The 20,383-nt window shown below is 56.8% G+C and overlaps 1 protein-coding gene across 3 annotated transcripts; it reads left to right on the top strand.

The window, feature by feature from the left end:
* The first annotated feature begins 433 nt into the window (after positions 1-433).
* ADORA2A (adenosine A2a receptor) lies at positions 434-19,368 on the top strand. Of its 3 annotated transcripts, none has more exons than XM_082416333.1 (3): positions 434-567; positions 9,589-10,159; positions 17,661-19,368. In XM_082416333.1, exons 2-3 carry the CDS (start codon positions 9,837-9,839, stop codon positions 18,562-18,564), a joined length of 1,227 nt encoding a protein of 408 aa, XP_082272459.1. In that variant the 5' UTR covers positions 434-567; positions 9,589-9,836; the 3' UTR covers positions 18,565-19,368. The 3 variants fall into 3 exon arrangements, with proteins under 3 accessions (XP_082272459.1, XP_082272458.1, XP_082272460.1); XM_082416332.1 differs by having other exon boundaries at positions 434-874; XM_082416334.1 differs by lacking the exon at positions 434-567 and adding an exon at positions 935-1,107.
* The last annotated feature ends 1,015 nt before the right edge of the window (positions 19,369-20,383 follow it).

Below are 20,383 nucleotides of genomic sequence, written 5' to 3'. Positions count from 1 at the left end.
CAGCGTGGGACCAGACTTAGGGAGGGAGAGCAAGGCTGTGGACCGGGCTGGCAGGCGTGTCCCTGAGGTCCCTGGTATGAGGCCGAATTTTCTCCTTCAGGAACTGGGGAGCCATGGAAAGATTTGAGGAGAAGCAGGCACAGGACGCTTCCCGGGATGACACAGGGGTACCGACCCGCTCAGCTCCGATGATGAGGGACAGCAGGGTTCCAGGAGGACCCAAGCGGCAGGGGCAGCCTGGGGCTTCTTAGAGGAGGGGAGGGAGTGTGGCTCTGGGCCCCAGGGGTGAGAGAATCATCGAAGGGGAGGGGGTGTGGTCCGAAGGGAAGTGGCCTGAACGGACGCGAGAGCTGGGAGGGCGCGCCGGAGCAGGAGGTGGGCATCAGCCGGACTTGTGGGCTGGCCGCCCTGGCGGGGCCACCTGGCCTCGGTTTCCCCACGCGGCGGGGCGGAGCGAGAACCGCGCGGGTCTGGAAGCTGCCCTGCAGGGGGAGCCCGCGGGCGGCGCGGCCGGAGCTGGAGACCCAGCGGCCGCCGAGACGGCGGGAGCCGGCGCGCTAGCAGCAGGTCAGCGGGGTCCCGCGTCCGGGGTCCCCAGGGTCCCGGGCGGGCGGCCGGGCAGCGTGGGGCCGTCGGAGGCTGCTGGACTTGGAGGGCGGGAGGCGCGGGTCCCCTCCTTCAGGTGCCCCGCCGCTCCGTCTCTTCCCGCCGACCTGAGAGCGAGTTCGTGGGCCGGGGTCCGAGCCCTGCCCGCAGCGGCGGCGGGAACAGCGGGTGCAGGGGCGGCTCGGGTGCGGCTGTCGCCCTCAGCCCGGTCGGGGGACGGTGCGCAGACCCTCTGGGCCGCCCTGAAATGGACCGGAAAGTGCGCAGGGTAAGCGGGGAGGGGAAGGGGCGAGAGAGCGCGGCCCCAGCGTCAGGGGCGGGAACCTCGCCGGTGCGTCCGGGGCCACGGGCCGCCCGGGTACTCAGTGAGTCCTCGGGGCGCGCCCTGGCCTGGCTGGGCTCGAGGCGCAGAGGCCGGCCTGAGCAGGGCGGGCCGGACCCCGCAGACGAGAACTTTCACAGGTGGAGCTGCCGAACGTCCAGGTGTTCCCGGGAGGCTGGGTGAGCAGACGGCGTCCGAGCGCCTGGGGCGCGGCGAGAAAGGGGGAGTCGAACGCCGGCCGAGCGCGGGCGCGTCCGGTGGGCAGTGGTGGCGGGAACCGGACTTAGGGGGCCCAGGAGAGGCCGGGGTTGGGGGCGCGCCTCGGACTGTCCTGGCCGTCCGCCGGGCTGCCCTGAGCCGACGTAGGAATTGCGGGAATGGTGGCGGCCCTTGAGGGACTTGGCGCAGCATGCCCAGGGGATCAAGGAGGGGCCGGGGCCAGCGGAGCAGAGATGTCTGCGTTGCGGGCGCGGCCACCGTGCTTTAGACTTCAATTTCCCCGACTGTACAATGGGAGGAAGGCGGAGGCCGAGGGCTCCGCAGGGGAGAAAAGAGAAGAGAGAGGCGGGAGGGCGGGAGGGCGGGTCCCCACCCCCTTTTCTCTGGTCTGGAGCTGACCCCTGGGGGAGGACTAGGGCGGCCCCTTGTGCCGGTTCTCCCTCCCCATCTCAGGCGGCACCTAGGCCCGCTTCCACCCACAGGGCCTGTGCTCCTTTCCCACCTGGAGCTCAGGCTGCCCTCTCCTTGGCCTCTGCACCCTCAGAAGACACTCCATGTCACCTCTGTGTCGCTAGGGCTGCCCCTGGGTGTCCTGGCCCTGGGGGCCATGATGGAGAGTTCTTGGGAGCACAGTGGGCCAGGGAGGCTATGTGGCGTCAGGGGCTGCTTCCTTAGTCCTGCTGGGGCTGGTCCTAGATGCCTTGGATGGGCTGGAAAGGCTCTGCCCTAAGGGCCAGGCCCCCTCCCAGGTTCTGGTCCATGGCGGGAGCTCCTCGCTGAGGCTTGTCCACACCTCCTTGCTCTACCTTTGCCCTTTGGGGTTTCCCTGGCTCTCCCAGGTCCTGGTGTCTCTTGAGCCACTGCCCCTCCTTCCCTATCCCCTCAGTGCAGACCAGATTCTGGGCTAAGCTGGCTTCTCTGTTCATCGCCTCAGGGAGGCTGAGGGCAGCCCAGACACGGCTGGCAGGAGACAAGCTTTGGGCCAGGTGGGTTTTGGTGGACTTGTGTGTTGCCTTCCTCACACTGGCCTGGGAAGTGCAGGTCTCTGACCACACACTGGTCCTGCCCCCAGGAGTCCACAACCTAAGAGGGCAATGGCTGGCTTCAGGGGCAACCCAACGGACCAGAGACTTCCATGCCCAAACCTGGGTTCTAGTCTTGATTCACTTGCTGAGCAGCCCTGGGCCAGTCATTGCCCCAGCAAACCTGCCTTCTCATCTGTAAAACAAGCATGATGGTGCAAGCAATGCTTAACGTTCAGGGTTGTGGTGGAGAGTAAATGAGAGACAGGCATTGGTTGTGGGGGACAGATCGGGGTCTGTGCTTGAGCTGGGGAACCTGGAAGGGAGGCTGTTAGCCTTATGGGGTTGGGGGGAGACACCACAAGAGATCGCTGTTGGCCGAGGGACATGTGGACTGGAGTTGGATTGGGAGCAAGCACCTGGCATCACACCCTGCAAAATGTAGGGCCTCTAGGTGGCTCTGGGCAGTGTCTGCTGTGTAGGACCACAGCTCCTGGTGGCCCTAAGCAGTGACCTGAAATCCCTCAGCAACTCTTGCTCCCATTTAACCTGCCTGATTCCTGAGCCACCTGACTCTGAGTGAGCTGGAACTGCCACCCCAAGTGTCTTGTGGGGGTCAGTCTTGTCTGCTGAAAGATGTGTATACATGAGAGCCAAGGCGAGCGCAGCCAGAGGGAAGGCAAGGGCTTGAAGGATGGGCTGAGAAGAAGTTTTGGTGTGTGTGTCAGGGGACCCTGAGGAGATCACTGGTGTCAGGTGCTAAGTTGACAAAAGGATGAGCTCCGGCCCCTAGGGAAGGATCTGGGCCTGGGAAATGCTGGCGGCCACAGAAGGGAGGGTTTGCCCCATGGTCTGGAGGTTGAAGGGAGCAGTGGGAGTGCGGTGCTAAGGGTGGGCCCCTGGAAGTCTGTGCTGGGCCCAGATCGGGGAAGGGAAGTGAGGAATGGCAGGAGTTCAGAGCTGGGATACAGGGAGCCCTCCCAAGAGACTGCTCACCTCCTGGACAGGGCTGGGAGCTCTGGGTGGTGGGAAGGAGCAGTTTAGTGGCAGAAGTCCCCCAGCCCTTGCCCCCAGAATCATGGAAGGGGCCCCTGGAGTGTGGAAGCCATGGGATCCTGACTCCTGATGGGGACTGGAGGGGCTGGATGGAGGGGAAGCTCAGCTGCCCTCACTCTAGCTGGGGGAGCAGGGTTGCGGGGGGAGATGGGGGAGGGAAGGCAGGATGCTTCAGCTTTCCAGGACCCCCGCAGGCCTTCTCTGGCATGCCTCTGGTCCTTGCACAGACTGTTGCCTTTGCCTGGAATCTCCTTTCCTCTCTTCCCCGACCCTTCAAATCCAGCATGAATGCCCCCTCCTCTGAGAGCCCTTCCAGACTCCTCTGGCCCACAACCCCTTCCATAGGACAAGCCTGTTTCAGAAGTTGCTGGGCAGGGTCTTTCTGCGGTTCCCACCTCTGCTGATGCTCGCGTCAGCCCAGCTGCCACCTAGAAGAAAGGCTGCTTTGGTGCGCCATGGAGAGGCAGTCAGTGCCACTCTGGTGCCTCCCTGCTGTCAGGGTAGTGGTTTCTGCCCAGAGGCCCCCAGGGCTGGTATGTGTCTGCCCATCTGTCACAGAGCATTCACCTCTGGCCCCTCAGTGGCCTCTGCAAACCGTGAGCCGGGTACCAGGGGCCACTGAGTGACCAGGAAGCAGTGGCAGGGCTGTGCTGGAGTTGATCTGGCTGACCCTCTTGCTCTCTCCTTTCAGCCTCCAGGGCTGCATCATCACATCTTCGTCCCAAGGACCCCAGAAGTGGGTCTGCCTGCCTCCCATCCTCAGCATACCCACCCTCTGGGAGCTCCTGAGGCTATGCACCTGGCACTGCCCCTTCAGCAGGCCAGCCTTCTGTCAGGGTCCCACCCCGGGCCCACTAGGGCCTATGTTCTCAAGGCCATTTAGAAAGCCCACCCCCATCTTGACCTCTTCAGGCATGGTAGTGCCTGTCGTCCTGCCAGTAGAAGATTCACTTGAGAGAGGTGTGGGTGCTGAGCCATGTGGGTGGGGAGGCTGTCTCACTGTGGCCTGCTGTACCAGAGGGGCCACAGTGCAGAGGGGAAGCCTCTTGTTCAGGGTCTCAGGGAGTATGGGATGGAGCAGGAGTGGGACCCCATCTGGGTTCCTTGCAACACAGGGTGGGCACGCAGAACTTTGTGTGTGGAGTGGCCCCTTGGAGGGGGGAGTCAGTTGAGGCGGCCCGTGGTGGTGAGTGGCCATGTCAGGCTGGGAAGAGGCAGGGCCTGTGGCCTCTCTGGCATCTGGCCTGGACACGAGGGGGTGGAAGGGGGGATTCTGGGCCCCCAGCAGGGAAAGAGGCCCTGCGGCTCCAGGCGCTGCTGATGCGGAGGCTGCTCTGGGGGCTGGGCTCAGTGCAGGGAGCAGGCTCTCAGCCCCAGTCCTGCCCACATCCTGCCCCCAGGCTCTGAAAGCAGCAGCTGCACACCCCAGGGGCCGTGGGGGAAGGGACACCACTGGTGCCTGCCAGGGTACCTGGGGCCCAGCCCTCACAAGGTTCCTGAAGTTGGAGCTGCTAGCAACCCTGCAGGGAGGGAGAGAGGGAGGGAAGTGGTGCCATGACACAGTGGATGTTCACCTCCAGGCAACACTGGAGACGGCCCTGATCTCATTGATGGGTTCGGAGAGGGGCCTGGCCAGTCCCAGGGTCCTGGGGTTTGGGAGGCTCGTGCCCAGGCCTGGGCCACTCCAAAGGCCACTGGAGGGCTTGTGGTTGGAGCAGAGCTGAGCTGCCTGTCCAGCTATTTCTCCTTTGCTTGTTGACCTCTCCACTCTCCCACTGAGTTCCCTTCCCATTGAGGTGCTGCTGCTCAATCTACCTTCCATTTCTCTCAACTACCTGCTCTGAGGTTTGGGTGAGAATTCCACAGTGCGGTCTTCAGATCCCCAACTGTTTCCTCAAACTGTATGCACATGACGACACATCAATTGTGTTCACCTCAATCCCTCTTTTTCATTTCCAGGATTTTTATATTATTTCTTGTTCATATTTGCCTGTTCTTGTTTTGGTTCTGCCAATAATTCTCATTCTTGTTTATGGATACTACTCCTTTATCTCTTTGAAGATCCTAAATGTCTTTGAAAATCATTATTAGATTACTATATTACCTTCATCTCTTCTGGAATGAATTAATCTCCATATTTTGGCTGCTGTTGCTTATCTTTCTTGCCCTTAATTTTCCTCCTGTGCTTTGAAATTGTGGTTTGCAGGCTCATCTTAGTGGGAGCTGAGGTCTTGGAAGTGGGGAGTGACCCACACACCTGGGTAGTAGCCAGCTCTCAGGACAGTCTCCTGGGACAACTCTGCCTTAAGGCCCCCCACTGTGGACTCAGGGCCTGTTGGGGTCAGGCTCAGCAGCAGGTGGCACAAAGCTCCCTGTGCTCTAGCAGCTGGGATGCTGCCTGGCACAGAGTAGGTACTTGGAAACATCTGCTGTGAGAAAATAGTGGAGGATTCTCAGGCTGGGATTCTGGAGCCCAGGAACAGGCCCATTGTGGCTGCAACAGGCCCAAGGTGCTAGGCTGGCCTTGGTACATTGCCCTTAGCTGCACTCAGGAGCAGGTGTGCAGGGTCCTGCCTGGAAGTTGGCGGGCACTTCTATCCAGCAGGCTCTGGGGGGTACAGCCACCACGTGGGCATGCGTACAGAAAGCCTTGCTAGTCTGATGTACAAGGGGCCAGGAAATGTGCGGGTTTTGATTAAATGGAGTTTTAATTAAAGTGGCCAGGCTGGTGAGGGTAAGGAGGAAGGCGGGAAGAAGCGGCAGTTTTGAGTCTAACTGCTGGGGAATCCTGTGAGGTTGTCCTTTCGAGGCTTATCTTGCACCTTCCCCAGCATGTAACTCTTATCTGTATGGGATGGCTTCTGCCCTCTGCCCTGTCCCCAACAAGGGACAATCACAAGGAAATATTACATTATTAATATTTCATTTCCCCTCTTGGCTAGCAACAGATGACTCAAGGATTAATTAGAGCCAACAGAGAGGGATAGGAAATTGCCAGATCGTGGCCCCGCCCCCAGCCCCCCCCCGCCCCCCAGGCCTCCAACCTTCCTGTCACTCTCGCTCTAGGAGGCCTCTGAAGGGAGGAAAGCAGAGAGGGGCCAGGAGGCCCTAGGAAATCTTCCTGCTGCTGTTTTTCATGGGCATTCCCCCAGCTCTGTTCCACCCTTTTATGCTCATGGTCAGGCTGGGAGGGCATTAGCCTCTTTGGGCCTTAGCTTCCTCATCTGTAGAGTGAAGTTCATGGGGCCGGCCAGTGAGAACACAGATGACCCACAGGCCTCTGCACCCTCATTTCCTGAGCTCTCAAGCAGGCCGCACAAACTATTGTAGAGCATCTGGAGTGGAGTCCAGGCAGGTGGGCCCTGGGAGAGCACAGGGCTTGGTGGCTCAGTGGTGGCTGGAGCCTGGTTTTCCCCAGCTGACTGTGTACGTTGATTCCCAGTTCCTGTCAGTGATTCATTCGTAGCTTGAAACAGGCCACCATGGAAGCATTTTACTACAAAACTCTGGCAAAGGCCCTAAGTTACGGCGCCCCCAACCCTGGGCTGACTTGCGGTCTGACAGCTGGGAAGCTCCAACCTCCTCCCAGCTACCTCCCTGCCCTGCCCACCCCGCGGTGCCTTGGGCTCCACTGATGTGCTCTGCTTGGGGCTAGGAGATTCTAGTCTGGCAGATAACCAGGTTGCCTGTGTGGCCAGGCAAGCTTCAACCCGGGATGTGCTGGCAGCTGCTGGAGGGCCTGCAGGAAAGCTGTAGAAGGCAGATGGGGAGCCCAGTGTGCAGGGAGGCAGCCTTCCAGACCCAGCTGGCAGGGGTGTGTCTGGCTCCTTGCAGGGCTGACCTGGGCTGGAGGGTCTGTTGTATCCAGTGAGACTGGGAAGGCACCCCAGGCCTGCTGGACAGTAGGAAGGTGCCTTCAGCTTAGTCAGGAAGGGTGCTGGTACCAGGTGCTGTGAGGCCTGAGAGCCCACAGTACAGAAGGTGATGGGGAAACCCCGAGGATTTAGGGGCCCCGAGTCTGCCAGGAGAACCTCACCAAACAGAGGGCTTGGGTTAGGGTCCCCAAAGGCCCTTCCATGCTGGGCATCCCAGCTCACATGGAGTCAGCCCAACATCCAGATCCAGGGCAGATGCTAATGATGTGACCCCATCAGTAGGGCTCCGGGCAGTGGGGCCAGACAGTCCACGTTCAGCTCCACAAAAACGTGGCACTTATCTGGGTCAGGTGGATCATTGGTGGCCCCACCTTATCTGACCCTGGGCAGGACCCTCTGAATCTGCATGATGGCCTAGGGCCAAGTCAGGTTTCTAGCCTGGGCTGGTTGGACTGGCAGAGGCTGAGTCTCTGTCAGTGCAGATTCCCCAGGAGAGGCTGAGGCCAGGGTAAGAAGGATGGCAGGGGGTTGTCAGGAGGCCAGGAAGGTGGGTGGGTGGCTCACTGGTGGTAGGAGGGAGGGTCCCCGGGGCTCACTGGGCCTGACTGAACAGTGGCCCGCTGCTGGTGGTGCTGAACCTGGGAGGCCCCCAGATGGGAGGCAGCTCTGGGGCTGTCTCTTCACTCCTGCAGAACGAGGACGAGACCCTGGACACACAGCCTCTGCAGTCAGGGTGCCCCTGGTGAATGCTGCTCTGGGCTGCAGGCCAGGAGCACCAAGGGACACTGTGTGGCCAGAGATGGCACCAGGAGACTTGGTCTGCCCCGCCTCCACCAGTGACATGCTTTGTAAGCAGCTGGCTGGCAAGTGCCCTGTGCACAGCAGGGGCTCGGTGGGACTTGTCCGTGGCCCCTTGGAGGCAGGCTCCTGCCAGGTCTGGGAGAAGCCGTGGGCTGTAGGAACCCCTTGGGTTCTCAGGAGCTCGGCCTCCTCTTCTCTCTCCGGCTTCCTGGGGCTGGGCACTCCCCTCCAAGCCTCCCAGTGGGCATGGGGGACGCCTCTCTGGTGTACCTCTCCGTGCCCACCCAGCTCCTGCCACCTGAGGCAGATCGGAGTTAGAAGGAAACTTGGGGTCATCTATTGCAGCTCTACATCACCTCCTGGACAGGGTAGGGGGAGCCTGGCCCTTGGAATATAGGCAGGGACAATAAGCAAACTTCTTCCAAGGTTGCCAGTCCTCTTGATCCCTTGTATCCTGGAAGAGAGAGGGGGGATGCAGCCCTGAGCCCACACGTGAGCCTGAAAGGCAGCTTCAGGCTTCTTGTTCCCGGGCAGGCGGCAGCCACTATCCATGTGCACCTGGACCCCATGAGAGCCCAGGACTGGAGGAGGGGGTGGATTTGGCATGGAGGACACTGCTGGGCAGCACAAGTGAGTGTGACAAGGGGGAGGTAGAGGTGATGGGGAGAGGCCCCTGGACTGGCAGGGGCGATGGAGACTGTTTCACAAGCTCAAGGGGGATCCCTGGGGGTTTGGGCTGGAGAGACTAAGACTTCTGCTTCTACTGGGTGTCACTAATTCTTTACATTTCTATGACATTTTGACTGGGGGAGCCCTTTCAAATGTGTTCACTCCCTTCTCATAGAATCATGGGTGAGAGCTGAAATGGCCCCCAGAGGCTATTGGGGTCCAACCTCCCCACTGTATCAGTGGGGAAACTGAGGCCCAGAAAAGAAAAACATTGTTGCCCGCAGTCCCCAGGCAAGCCTGGCTGAGCGCACCAGCCAGGCAGAGAAGCAGGCTGGGGAGCAGGTGCGGGAGGAGGGAGTGAGGGGGGAAGCGAGGCGGCCGCCCCTCCCAGATGTGCAGTCAGCTGGCGGGGGCTGCTGAGGGGCGGGCTCCCTTTGTGCCTGCTCCAACACCCTGTGCAGCACCACCAGTGAGGGCAAGAGGGCTTACCTGCCAGCAGTGGGAGACAGGACCAGAGGGCCACCAGATCCTCCCAGATCAGAGCTCTGGGGTCTCTGGGCCTGTTCCTTATGCAGGCAGCATAGGTGGGTGCTGGTAGTCCCCAGGGAGTGCTCTCGGGGGGATGGAGCAGACTGAAGCTGGCTGAGAGAGATGGTGGGTGGCCCTGGGAGATCCAGGGGTTAAGGAGGCCTTTCTGGGAGGGAGGGTCGTGGGGTAGTGGTGAGCTCAGGGACCCAGGAAACTGGCAGAGCTGCCACAGAAGGCTTGAGAAGCTGAGCCTGGGGACCACAAGTGACTCAACTCTGAAAGTTCTCAGCTCCTCTGGAAGAAAAACAGACTGGGGTTGATCCCTGGCCCCGTGTCAGGTGGCAGAGGCAGGGCACGGTAGGTCGTCCTCAGGCTGATGCCTGGCCTGTGGGGAGGGCGTTGGGGAGGCGGGGCTGAGGGCTGTCCCTGGGAATCTTCAGCTGTGCCCCTGCCAGTGGTCCACCTCCTCACGTGGCTTCTCCCTTGGCAGGTGCCTCAGGAACTCTGAAGCTAAGCTGAGCCAAGATGCCGCCAGAGCCCCTGGAGAGGGCCTGGTTTCTGAAGACTCGGAGTTGGCTGTGAAAAGCCCTTGGGGAGGCCCCCCACAACGGCAGGGACGCTCCTGGCTCCTGTGAAGGGGCTCAGGGCCTGGGCAGGCCAGCTGTGCTGCAGCTATGGACCGTGAGCTGGCCCAGCCTGCGTCCTTGCTAACCCTGCCCATCTGCAGCTGTGCCCAACATGGGTTCCTCGGTGTACATCATGGTGGAGCTGGCCATTGCCGTGCTGGCCATCCTGGGCAACGTGCTGGTGTGCTGGGCTGTGTGGCTGAACAGCAATCTGCAGAACGTCACCAACTACTTTGTGGTATCCCTGGCGGCGGCCGACATCGCCGTGGGGGTCCTTGCCATCCCTTTCGCCATAACCATCAGCACGGGGTTCTGTGCCGCCTGCCACAGCTGCCTCTTTTTCGCCTGCTTCGTTCTAGTCCTCACGCAGAGCTCCATCTTCAGCCTCCTGGCCATCGCCATTGACCGCTACATCGCCATCCGCATCCCACTCCGGTGAGCCACGTTCTCTTCCCTGGTACACCTCATGCTGGGGGCCACATCTGTGAAAAGGCTCCCTGTGTCAGGGTCTGGTCTGTGCCAGGATCAGGGTGAACCAGGGGTCAGGGTGAACTTGGGGTTAGGATTTGGTCTGGTGTCAGTGTGTTGAGCTGAGGACAGGGCCATGGGGCTCAGTCTGGGGCTGCCCAGGCCTTGGCACATGGCCAGCACTTGTGCCACGCCAGCTGTCCCTGTGGGCACAGGGCAGGCTGGTCCTTCCCAGGCTCCCCTGGGCTACATGGGTGAGGCTGCCGTGTTTTGGCTGTTGGCAGATGTGTGCAGCCCAGGCCTGGGTGGGTGCATCTGGGCCGTTCTTCACACAGCATGACACTGGGGCAGGGTGGGCACCACGGGAAACCACAGAACCTGAGAGCTAGAAGCCTGCCCACCCACCCGCCTGCCTTCCTCCAGCTCCTCCAAGCCAGCCTGCAGCTTGCACATTAGGAAAATGACCCAGAGAGGGGAAGTGACTTGGTCAAATGCCTTCATGAGTCACTTGGACCTTTATGCAAATTCTGTGCTGCTCAGTCACCAAGTGTTCATGGGGGACGGGGGCTGGCTGGTGGATGGGGGTTTTTATGGTGAAACTTTTGTGAAATGACTTCAGCCATGTATTGTGTAAACGAAGATATTCCCTGAGGCTGAGTTCACTTAAATGCAGCCTCCACCTACCACCACCGACCCATGGACAGGGCTAGGAAGTGTGTCCCTCCCCGCCTGGGGGCCTTCTGCCCTACCTCCTTGCCCCTCCACCCTGGAGCTGGGTTCCACAGCCTAGATAGCTGCAGGCCCTGAGGGAGGTCTCAGAGGATGGTGTGCCCCCATCCAGTGGCGAATTCTCTGAACCAGAGTAGTCCCACCAGCCCCATGCTAGGCTGAGGGTGCCCCAGCCAGGACAGGGAACAGGCTCAATGAGCAAATGGAAATATAGAGTGTCAAACCCAGGGGCACCCTCAGAGGTCATTTCCTCTCATCTTATGGATGGAAAAATGAGGCTCAGAGAAGGGAGTCAGCCCCCAGGGCTACACAATGAGTTGGTAGCACAGTCAGGACTGGGCCTGGGAAGAAACATGACTGCCACCCTCGGTGACTTCAGTCTTTTGGGAGCTGGTCATAGGGTGGCCCCAGTCTCCCAGAACCTGGGCCACCTGGGCTCTAAGGGAAAAGCAGACACCCTCATCATGCTGCTCAAATGAAGGAAGGAGCCTGGGCCCCGTGTGGCCCTCCTGGAATACTTTGTCTCGGGACAGCCTAGGACCCTTGTCAAAAGAAAAGACTCTGGCTGGTCCTAATAGAGGACTAGCCTAAACGGGCAGAGCCAGAGTCCAGGCTCGTCCAGGACACAGAGGCCTAAGAGCTCCCAGGCTGGCTGATTGGTGTCCACTTCGGGGCCAGGCCAGTGTGGGCTGGGCCGGGCCGGCCCTGGCAGAATGTTCAGTGGGGAGCAGAGGTGTCGTTTTCACTTTCTTCCCTGATTCAAGGAGCAGTGGATTCAAGGGAGAGATCAGGGCTGCTGGTCTCAATCAAAAGGGCATTGGCTTCTTTTTCTTGTCTGTTTTTCTTTTTTTGTTCTTTTGTTTCAAGATAGATTTATTGATTTATTTTTTTTAACATCTTTATTGGAGTATAATTGCTTTACAATGGTGTGTTAGTTTCTGCTTTATAACAAAGTGAATCAGTTATACATATGTTCCCATATCTCTTCCCTCTTGCATCTCCCTCCCTCCCACCCTCCCTATCCCACCCCTCTAGGTGGTCACAAAGCACAGAGCTGATCTCCCTGTGCTATGCAGTTGCTTCCCACTAGCTATCTATTTTACGTTTGGTAGTGTATATATGTCCATGCCATTCTCTCACTTTGTCACATCTTACCCTTCCCCCTCCCCATATCCTCAAGTCCATTCTCTAGTAGGTCTGTGTCTTTATTCCCGTCTTGCCACTAGGTTCTTCATGACCTTTTTTTTTTTTTCTCCTTAGATTCCATATATATGTGTTAGCATACTGTATTTGTTTTTCTCTTTCTGACTTACTTCACTCTGTATGACAGACTCTAACTCCATCCACCTCACTACAAATAACTCAATTTCGTTTCTTTTTATGGCTGAGTAATATTCCATTGTATATATGTGCCACATCTTCTTTATCCATTCATCCGATGATGGACACTTAGGTTGCTTCCATGTCTTGGCTATTGTAAATAGAGCTGCAGTGAACATTTTGGTACATGACTTTTTGAATTATGGTTTTCTCAGGGTATATACCCAGTAGTGGGATTGCTGGGTCATATGGTAGTTCTATTTTTAGTTTTTTAAGGAACCTCCATACTGTTCTCCATAGCTGCTGTATCAATTTACATTCCCACCAACAGTGCAAGAGGGTTCCCTTTTCTCCACACCCTCTCCAGCATTTATTGTTTCTAGATTTTTTGATGATGGCCATTCTGACCGGTGTGAGATGATATCTCATTGTAGTTTTGATTTGCATTTCTCTAATGATTAACGATGTTGAGCATTCTTTCATGTTTTTCAAGAGTCAAAAGTCCCATCCTCCCTGATGCAAGAGGATGAGACATGCTGTGTGACTGTGGAAAGTCAGCTGCCTCTCTCTGGGCCCATTTTTCATCTATAAAAGGGGCCAGGTCTCTATCCCTCTGAGCTCACAAAGGTGTTCTGAGGACCCAGTGAGTGGACTGGAGTGATGGGTCCCTGAGGAAGGATGGCAGAGTGGGGTGGATGGAGATTCAGGTCTTTCTGAAGCTGCTGGAGGTTCAGAGCCATGGACCTGGCCCCCCCTCCCAACCCCATCTACCTGCCTGACTCCCACAGTCTTCCAGAGTGGGACCTAGTTCCACCCAGACCTTGGCCATTTGAGCTCCACTTGATGATAGGGCTTGGAAGGGTCAGCCTGGCTGTCTTGGGTCAGGGAGCCAATGGGATGATGGTGGTGAGGATGCTCAAACCCCCTTGGGGCAGAGAGCGCCACGGTTGCCAGAGGATATTGGCTCAGCGTCTCCTTTGATCTTCTCGGCCGGCATTGTGGCCAGGCGGATGTTATGACCCTCCTGTTACTCGTGGGGAGGCCAGAGCCAGAGAAGGAAAAGTGTCTCCTGACGCGGGGACTCCAGGGCCCTTCACGCTGCTCCAGGTCCCCTTGGGTCCCTCCACTTTACTCTTCCTCAAGGGTACTGGGCTGGCGAGGGCTGGGAAAACGAGGTACGTAAAGTTGTCCGTGTGGGGCTCCTGAGAGCAAGCTGGGCATCAGTGGGGACTAGATGGAGGCAGATGGGTAACCCGGGGCAGCTCTGGGACTGCTGCCTGGCTCAGGGTGCCCATTCCTGCCCCCCTTCCTCTGTCCCCTTCCAGCTGGAATCCAGTCTCTCCTGTGTGCTGTTTCCTGATCCACTCAGTAAGTCCATTTGGCTACCCTGAAGTCTAGCCTCTGACCGATGCTCTGGATGCCTAGCTCCAGGCCTGCACCATTCACCATTAATTTCTTTTTCTTTTTTTTAAAAAGAATTCAGTTTCAGAAAAATCTTATGTGCTCCTTCCCAAGTGCACGGACCCTACTGGGCTAGGGCAGGGCCTGGACAGAGGCAGGGATGGGAGCTCTCCGTGTCCCCAGAGGACAGAATTCCCAGGGTGACAGACAAAGGCTTTCTTTTCCCAGGGGAATTCCACACCCCTTGTCTCCCATCTCTCACTTTAGCCCCTTTTGACTGCTCTCCCCCTTTGGGAAACAGGCCTTCTTATGGGGCAGCAGAGTCCTATGTGGTGAATTGCCCCAGGGAACAAAACCTGAGTACCCTGGCTTCTAAGGGGGCAGGATTGGGAGAGAGGACTCCCTGCAGGAGATGACGCCATGGGTTGCTGGGGATGCGTTGGAATGGGCATTGGCATGTGTGGGGGAAGGGGTAACAGAAGGGGGCCAAGCCTGCACAAAGGCCACAGGGAAGGAATAAGCATGTGGGCTCTGGGCCAGGGAGAGGTGACAGAGAGGAGAACAGGCCTACAGGGAGGCTGTGAGGCTGGCTCAGGCCTGCCCATGCCTGGGAGGGAATTTGGGTTTTAGCTGTAGGTCAGTGGCTCTTCAGTTCTTGGTCACTGGCTCCTTTGGACAACTCAGGAAAGCTCTGCCTTCTCCTGAATGAAGGGCAAATGCACGGGAAGCCCTGACCTGAATTGTGGGGGGTGCTATTGGATCATAGGGTAAGCCCCCAGTGTGAGTAATGGGGAGCCCCCAGGAAGGGGTAGCCTGTGAGCTGGAGGACACAGGGATGCAGAAGCACCTCTAAACGTGGGGGCTGTGGTTCTGGCACCGGCTTCCTATGACACTTCTGGGCTCCCCAGAACAGAAGAGCGTGACCCTGGATGGCCCTGGCACCCCCTCCACCAGGCAGGCAGTCTATGTCTGAGGCCCAGGAGGGCAAGATGTGACTGCCTTAGTCACAGACACAGCTCAGGGGATGGGAGATGCTGCTGGGCCAGGCTGTGGCTTGGCCATGGTTCCATCTGGGCCCTAATGTTGATCCAGTCCCCTGGGAGCCTGGGTCCAGGGCTCTCAGCCTAAGAGGCTTTCTTTCGAATAACAAAATTAATCTATTTGGTATCTTTTTAGAATAAATAATACCTGCATGTATTACAACATCAAAAAAGAGCAAAAGCATACACAGTAAAGAATTGTCCCCCTTGCCCCACCTCAGCTCCCTTCCTGGAAGGCAGTGTTGGGAATCCTTCCAGACATCCTTTGCACACACAGACAAGTGCTATCAATGTGTTTGTGTTTCTGTTTCTGTCCCCAGGAGGGGCTTTCTTTTCAGAATGCAGTGGCAGACTTCCTCTCCTGGGTTTCCTCATCTAAATGTAGACAAGTGGACAAAACAGGGATTTTCAAACCGTGTCCCCAGAAGCCTTCAGGCTGGGCCCTGGCTTCCCCCACAGTTCATTCGTTCAGTGAATATTATTAAGCCTCCTCTCTTCCTCAGCAGCTCCAATTCTGTGATTGCCTGGGAATGCAGGTGAGAAGGGTTGCTGCTGGAGAACAATTTGAAAATCCCCAAAGCAGGTGGCCTCCAGGATCTTCTACACCATCCCTATTACTGCTTGCTTCTGCTTGACTGCCTTAAATGACAGGAGCTTCACCACTGCCTGAGGCAGTCCACTTCTCCTGTGAATAGCTAATTTACCCTGAGCCACAATCCATCTCCCTATAATTTTCACCCAACAATTCTACAATCTGCCCTCATGGGACAGTGCTCACAAGCCCCAGATTCTTAGTCCCATTTTACAGATAGGGAAACTGAGGTTCAGAGAGGCAGAGTGACAACATGGCTAAACAAGAATGCACCATTGCTAGAACCTAGAGAGGGAATATGCTTTTCTTCAGAAAAATATCAACATTAAAATAGCCTCCTGGGACTTCCCTGGTGTCCAGTGGTTAAGACTCCGAGCTCACAATGCAGGGGGCCCAGGTTCGATCCCTGGTCAGGAAACTAGATCCCACATGCCGCAACTAAGAGCCCACATGCCACAATGAAGATGCCACATGCCGCAACTAAGACCCAGTGCAGCCAAATAAATAAATAAATAAATATTTTAAAAATTAAAATAAAATAGCCTCCTATTCAATCAGATCATATAAATTACTATTTGTAGAGTACTAAAAACAGTGCCTGGCACACAGCAAGTGCTATATAAGTAATAAATGGGGAAAAAAAACCTGTGACCTCACGTTTGAAGCTCCAGAACAGGAAATAGGGCAGTGTAGGCTCTCTGTGGCTTGGCAGAAATGAGCAAGTCCATGATCCTCTTCCTGCTGCAGGCACCCAAGCCCCCAGTGAATGGGGCTGCAGAGCTCGGGAGAACTGTCCTGCTAGGTTACTGTTTGGGTTCAGAAATGAGGAAGTTACCTTGGCCCGAGTTGCCTCTGGATTCCTGGAATGTCCAGGCAAGTCCATTCCTCTCCTTGGGCCTCAGTTTCTCTACCTATAAAATGAGAGGGTTGGAATAGACAAGAGGTCAGAGGCCACTGTGTTTTTTTTTTCCCTTAATTTGAATTAGTTGACAAAATTTAAACCATGGGAGATTTTACCCAGAAAAATCAGCTCCCAGACCTTCCTGAGATCTGGCAGCACTGGGCAAGTTTGCACGGTGTGGGGCAGGGGAGGGGAGGGGGGTGGCTGAGTGGTATCAGCTGCCTCCTGCACACAGGGTAAATACCCACCAGCCTGCCTGCCTCACATGTTTGTGACCTCTAGGCCCCTGTGTTTGCTACCCCATGGACTAGTTTCTATGGCTACTTCCAACTCCGGAATTAAGCGTGTTTTTCCTTGACACCTACTATGTCCTGTCTCAGTGATGGTAATGCAGAGATGGATGTAGGGACCCAAGGGGCCCCAGCCTTGGGAGCCCAGATTGGGTAGGGATTAGTTGAGCTTGGGTAGGAAACTTCTCTGAGAATCTATCTAACCTGAACTTAGAAAGGATGTTAGGGTTTACTAGGTACAAAGGAGGGCAGTCTGGTGTTGCCGGAATCAAAACTGTTAAACACAAAGTCATCCCTCAGAGATTACTGAGGTCACCTTCCTCAGTCAGGGAGATGATTTTTTGATTGTCCTTTCTTTTAATAAAATCTATACCACCCTTTTTTGTTGGCCTGAGGTCAGCTTCTGAGCCAGCAGATCAGGCCACTCCCCGAGTCTGGAACTGAGTCTGGTGCTCTAGAGTACTGAGTGATTTGGGGCAGACTACTTCTCCTCTCTGGACCTTAGAATCTCATGCAACGCTTTCCTCTTGAATGTTAAGGCTTATATAAATGTTAAGACATACTGATCTCATCTCTCTCCAGAGGGCTGTGGTGAATTTGGAAGGGAGAGGCGGTATCTCATTTGGCCCGGGACCTCCACCCCTCCTTTTCCCACCTGTGCCACCTCTCCTTGGGGGCTTCTGGAGACCCTAAGTCAAGTGGGGAAGGAAGAGCATAAGCACAAGAGATGTGAACCACCTACAGGTTTGATCTGGCTGGTTCGGTCCCCAGCCAGCGAGTAACCTCCTGACCCGTTCCCACTCTAAATAAAGGGACACCCACTGTAGCATCGACTGAGATCAACATGGAGGTTATAACTTCTCCCCTCCTCGCCCCCAAAATCACTTATTAATTCCTTCAAACCAAACTAATTAAGTCCCAGGACTACTCGTAATACTATTCAAAAATCATCTGGACGTCCGTGCAGTGGTCTCCCTTTCCAGGGTGCCTGCTCTCCTGTTACCTCCTGTGAGAAAAGGCCAGGCTTGGCCCTCCCCTGAACAGAAGAGGATACTGAGGCTAGGAGGCAGGAAGTGACTGGTCCAAGACCTCACAGCCAGTGGATGAGGGTACAGGTTGCTGCCCTGGTTTTCTGACTCTTGGACCTTCCTAGCCCTGGTTTCCCAGGCCTCTGACGCTGGTCTCCTCTCCCCAGGTACAATGGCTTGGTGACAGGCACGAGGGCCAAGGGCATCATTGCAGTCTGCTGGGTGCTATCGTTTGCCATCGGCCTGACTCCCATGCTAGGCTGGAACAACTGCAGTCAGCAGGAGGGCAGAAACCACTCACAGGGCTGCAGGGTGGGCCAGGTGGCCTGTCTCTTTGAGGACGTGGTCCCCATGAACTACATGGTGTACTACAACTTCTTTGCTTGTGTCCTGGTGCCCCTGCTGCTCATGCTGGGCGTCTACTTGCGGATCTTCCTGGCGGCCCGGCGACAGTTGAAGCAGATGGAGAGCCAGCCTCTGCCGGGGGAGCGAGCTCGGTCCACGCTGCAGAAGGAGGTCCATGCTGCCAAGTCGCTGGCCATCATTGTGGGACTCTTCGCCCTCTGCTGGCTGCCCCTGCATATCATCAACTGCTTCACCTTCTTCTGTCCCAAGTGCAGCCACGCCCCACCCTGGCTCATGTACCTGACCATCATCCTCTCCCACACCAATTCCGTGGTGAATCCCTTCATCTATGCCTACCGCATCCGCGAGTTCCGCCAGACCTTCCGCAAGATCATTCGCAGCCACATCCTGAGGCAGCGGGAGCCCTTCAAAGCAGGTGGCACCAGTGCCCGGGCCCTGGCAGCTCATAGCAGCGACACGGAGCAGATCAGCCTCCGCCTCAACGGCCACCCTCCCGGGGTGTGGGCCAACGGCAGTGCCCCCCAGCCTGAGCGGCGACCCAATGGCTACACCCTGGGGCTGGTGAGTGGAGGGAGTGCCCGTGAGTCCCACAGGGACACGGGCCTCCCAGACGTGGAGCTCCTCAGACAGGAGCTGAAGAGAGAGCACCCAGAGTCCCTGGGCCTCGAGGGTCCCCAAGCCCAGGATGGAGCAGGAGTGTCCTGATGATACACTGAGTCTGCCCCTTCCTAAGGGAAGGAAATCTTTCTCTTCCTGGTTGGTGGAACCAGTCACGTTGAGAGAAGAGTGCATGTGCCGGAGACCCTTCTCATGGCCGGTTCCCACTTTGGACTGAGGAGGTAGCCCCAGCTGGAGCAGCATGAGGCCCAGAAGGAAGGGTTTGGAGTCTGAGGAAGCAGACGTTTCATGCTGGGAGGCCCTGCATCAGGCCAGAGCCCCAGCACGAGAGCATCTTGGCTGGCCAGGGCTGGTCCCCAACTCCAGAAGCACCTAGAAATGCCACCTTGTCTCTGCAGAGCAGCTGTGGCAGAGCAGGGTGGCTGGCCTGAGGCTGGGGAGTGGTTCCAAAAGGCCCCCTGCCACACACACACCATCCTCCCCAGACTTTCCAAGGATTCAGGAGCTATTGTGCTCAGAGATGGCGTTTGACTATGTTTTCCAGGAGAAAATGTAAGCGTGAGGAAACCCTTTTTATCTTCCCTCCCTGGTTGCTGGCTCTGTTTCAGCCCTGCTGCTAACCTGGCACCAGGAGTTGGCCCAGGGAGACCCAGGCAGCCCTCTCCCGCTGCCATGAGCTGCCATGCACATCTCCTTCGAGGACGGCGAGTTGTAATGGAGCCGTGCCAGAGCGTGGGCGCAGGGGAGGATGTCGGGGCTGGCCAACATGGTTGAGCCTGGGGAGCTCAGAGCTGCCCAGGTAGAGGCCCTATCTAACTGCCTTTCCTTCTGAAGGGAATGTTTTTTTTTTTTTCCTGAGACACAATAAAAATGAGCCACGTTGTGTTTTAAGCTTGTCCAATGAGAATGGTGTCTGAGTTCCTTTCCCTACTCCACAGCCAGGCCTGGCACACACATATGGGTATGTGTTGCGGGTGTGAGAGAGTGCGCATATGTGCAGACAGCCTGCCTGCCTGGGGCCGTGGTGGGGCTCCCAGGCTCCCATCTTCCTAGGGAAGAGGCTGCCTGGATGCACCAAAATCCAAATGCCCGTGTGCAGCCCCAAACCTGTGTTCCTGTGAGAAGAGGGTGTGAAAGGAGGGGACCCTTTCTCTAGCTGCTCTCCCTCCAGAAGCCACAGACCCATCCAGCCCTAGGCATTCCCTCAGTGTGGGGACCAGGCTCCTCCCTCCCTCATTACCTTCCTAATGTCCTTTGTAGGTCTCCTATGTTACCTTCTCAGAGTTGTTTCCTTCACTCCCCACTGCCCTGCTCCACCCCTCAGCTGAGAGGGGATCTAGAAATGATGAGGGGGTGGGGTGGGGGGCTAAACTGCCTTCCCCTGGAGTCATCCCTCCTCCTACTCCCACAAAGAAACGTACAAGGAACGGGTGTTTCCTGCTCTAATGCCGTCTCTGGGGCCCCCTGCCTAAGGAGGGGGTGCCACCCTTCTGTGCTAGAGAAGTCTGAGGCCCAGGGGAAATGAGCAGCCTGCCCCAGCCGGAGGGCCAGTCTTGGTCTCAAGTCTCGCAGGCACACGCAGGGCGAAGACGGGCAGGAATGTTAGAACTTCACAGGTAATCCTCACGCAGCCCTGGGAGCCCCATTTTACAGATGACTAAACAACAGAAAGACTAAACCACCTCTCTTGAACAGAGAGGTTAAGTACTTGCCCCAGTCACACAGCTAGTAAATGGCAGAAGTGAACTTAAAACCCAAGGTTTATCTGACCAAAAAATCCATGATTTTTTTTCCCCATTAACTTAACGATGAACTATTTCAACCAAACCAAAAAATATGAAATAATACCATGTTCCCACTACTCTGCTCAAGAAACGAAACATGACAACCAACCCTTCCCCATATT

The sequence above is a fragment of the Balaenoptera physalus genome (assembly GCF_965194825.1).
Source record: "Balaenoptera physalus genome assembly, chromosome: 12".
In the NCBI taxonomy this organism is placed as follows: Eukaryota; Metazoa; Chordata; class Mammalia; order Artiodactyla; family Balaenopteridae; genus Balaenoptera; species Balaenoptera physalus.
The sequence above is the reverse complement of the archived record's forward strand: the minus strand, read 5'-3'. Positions and strand labels throughout refer to the sequence as shown.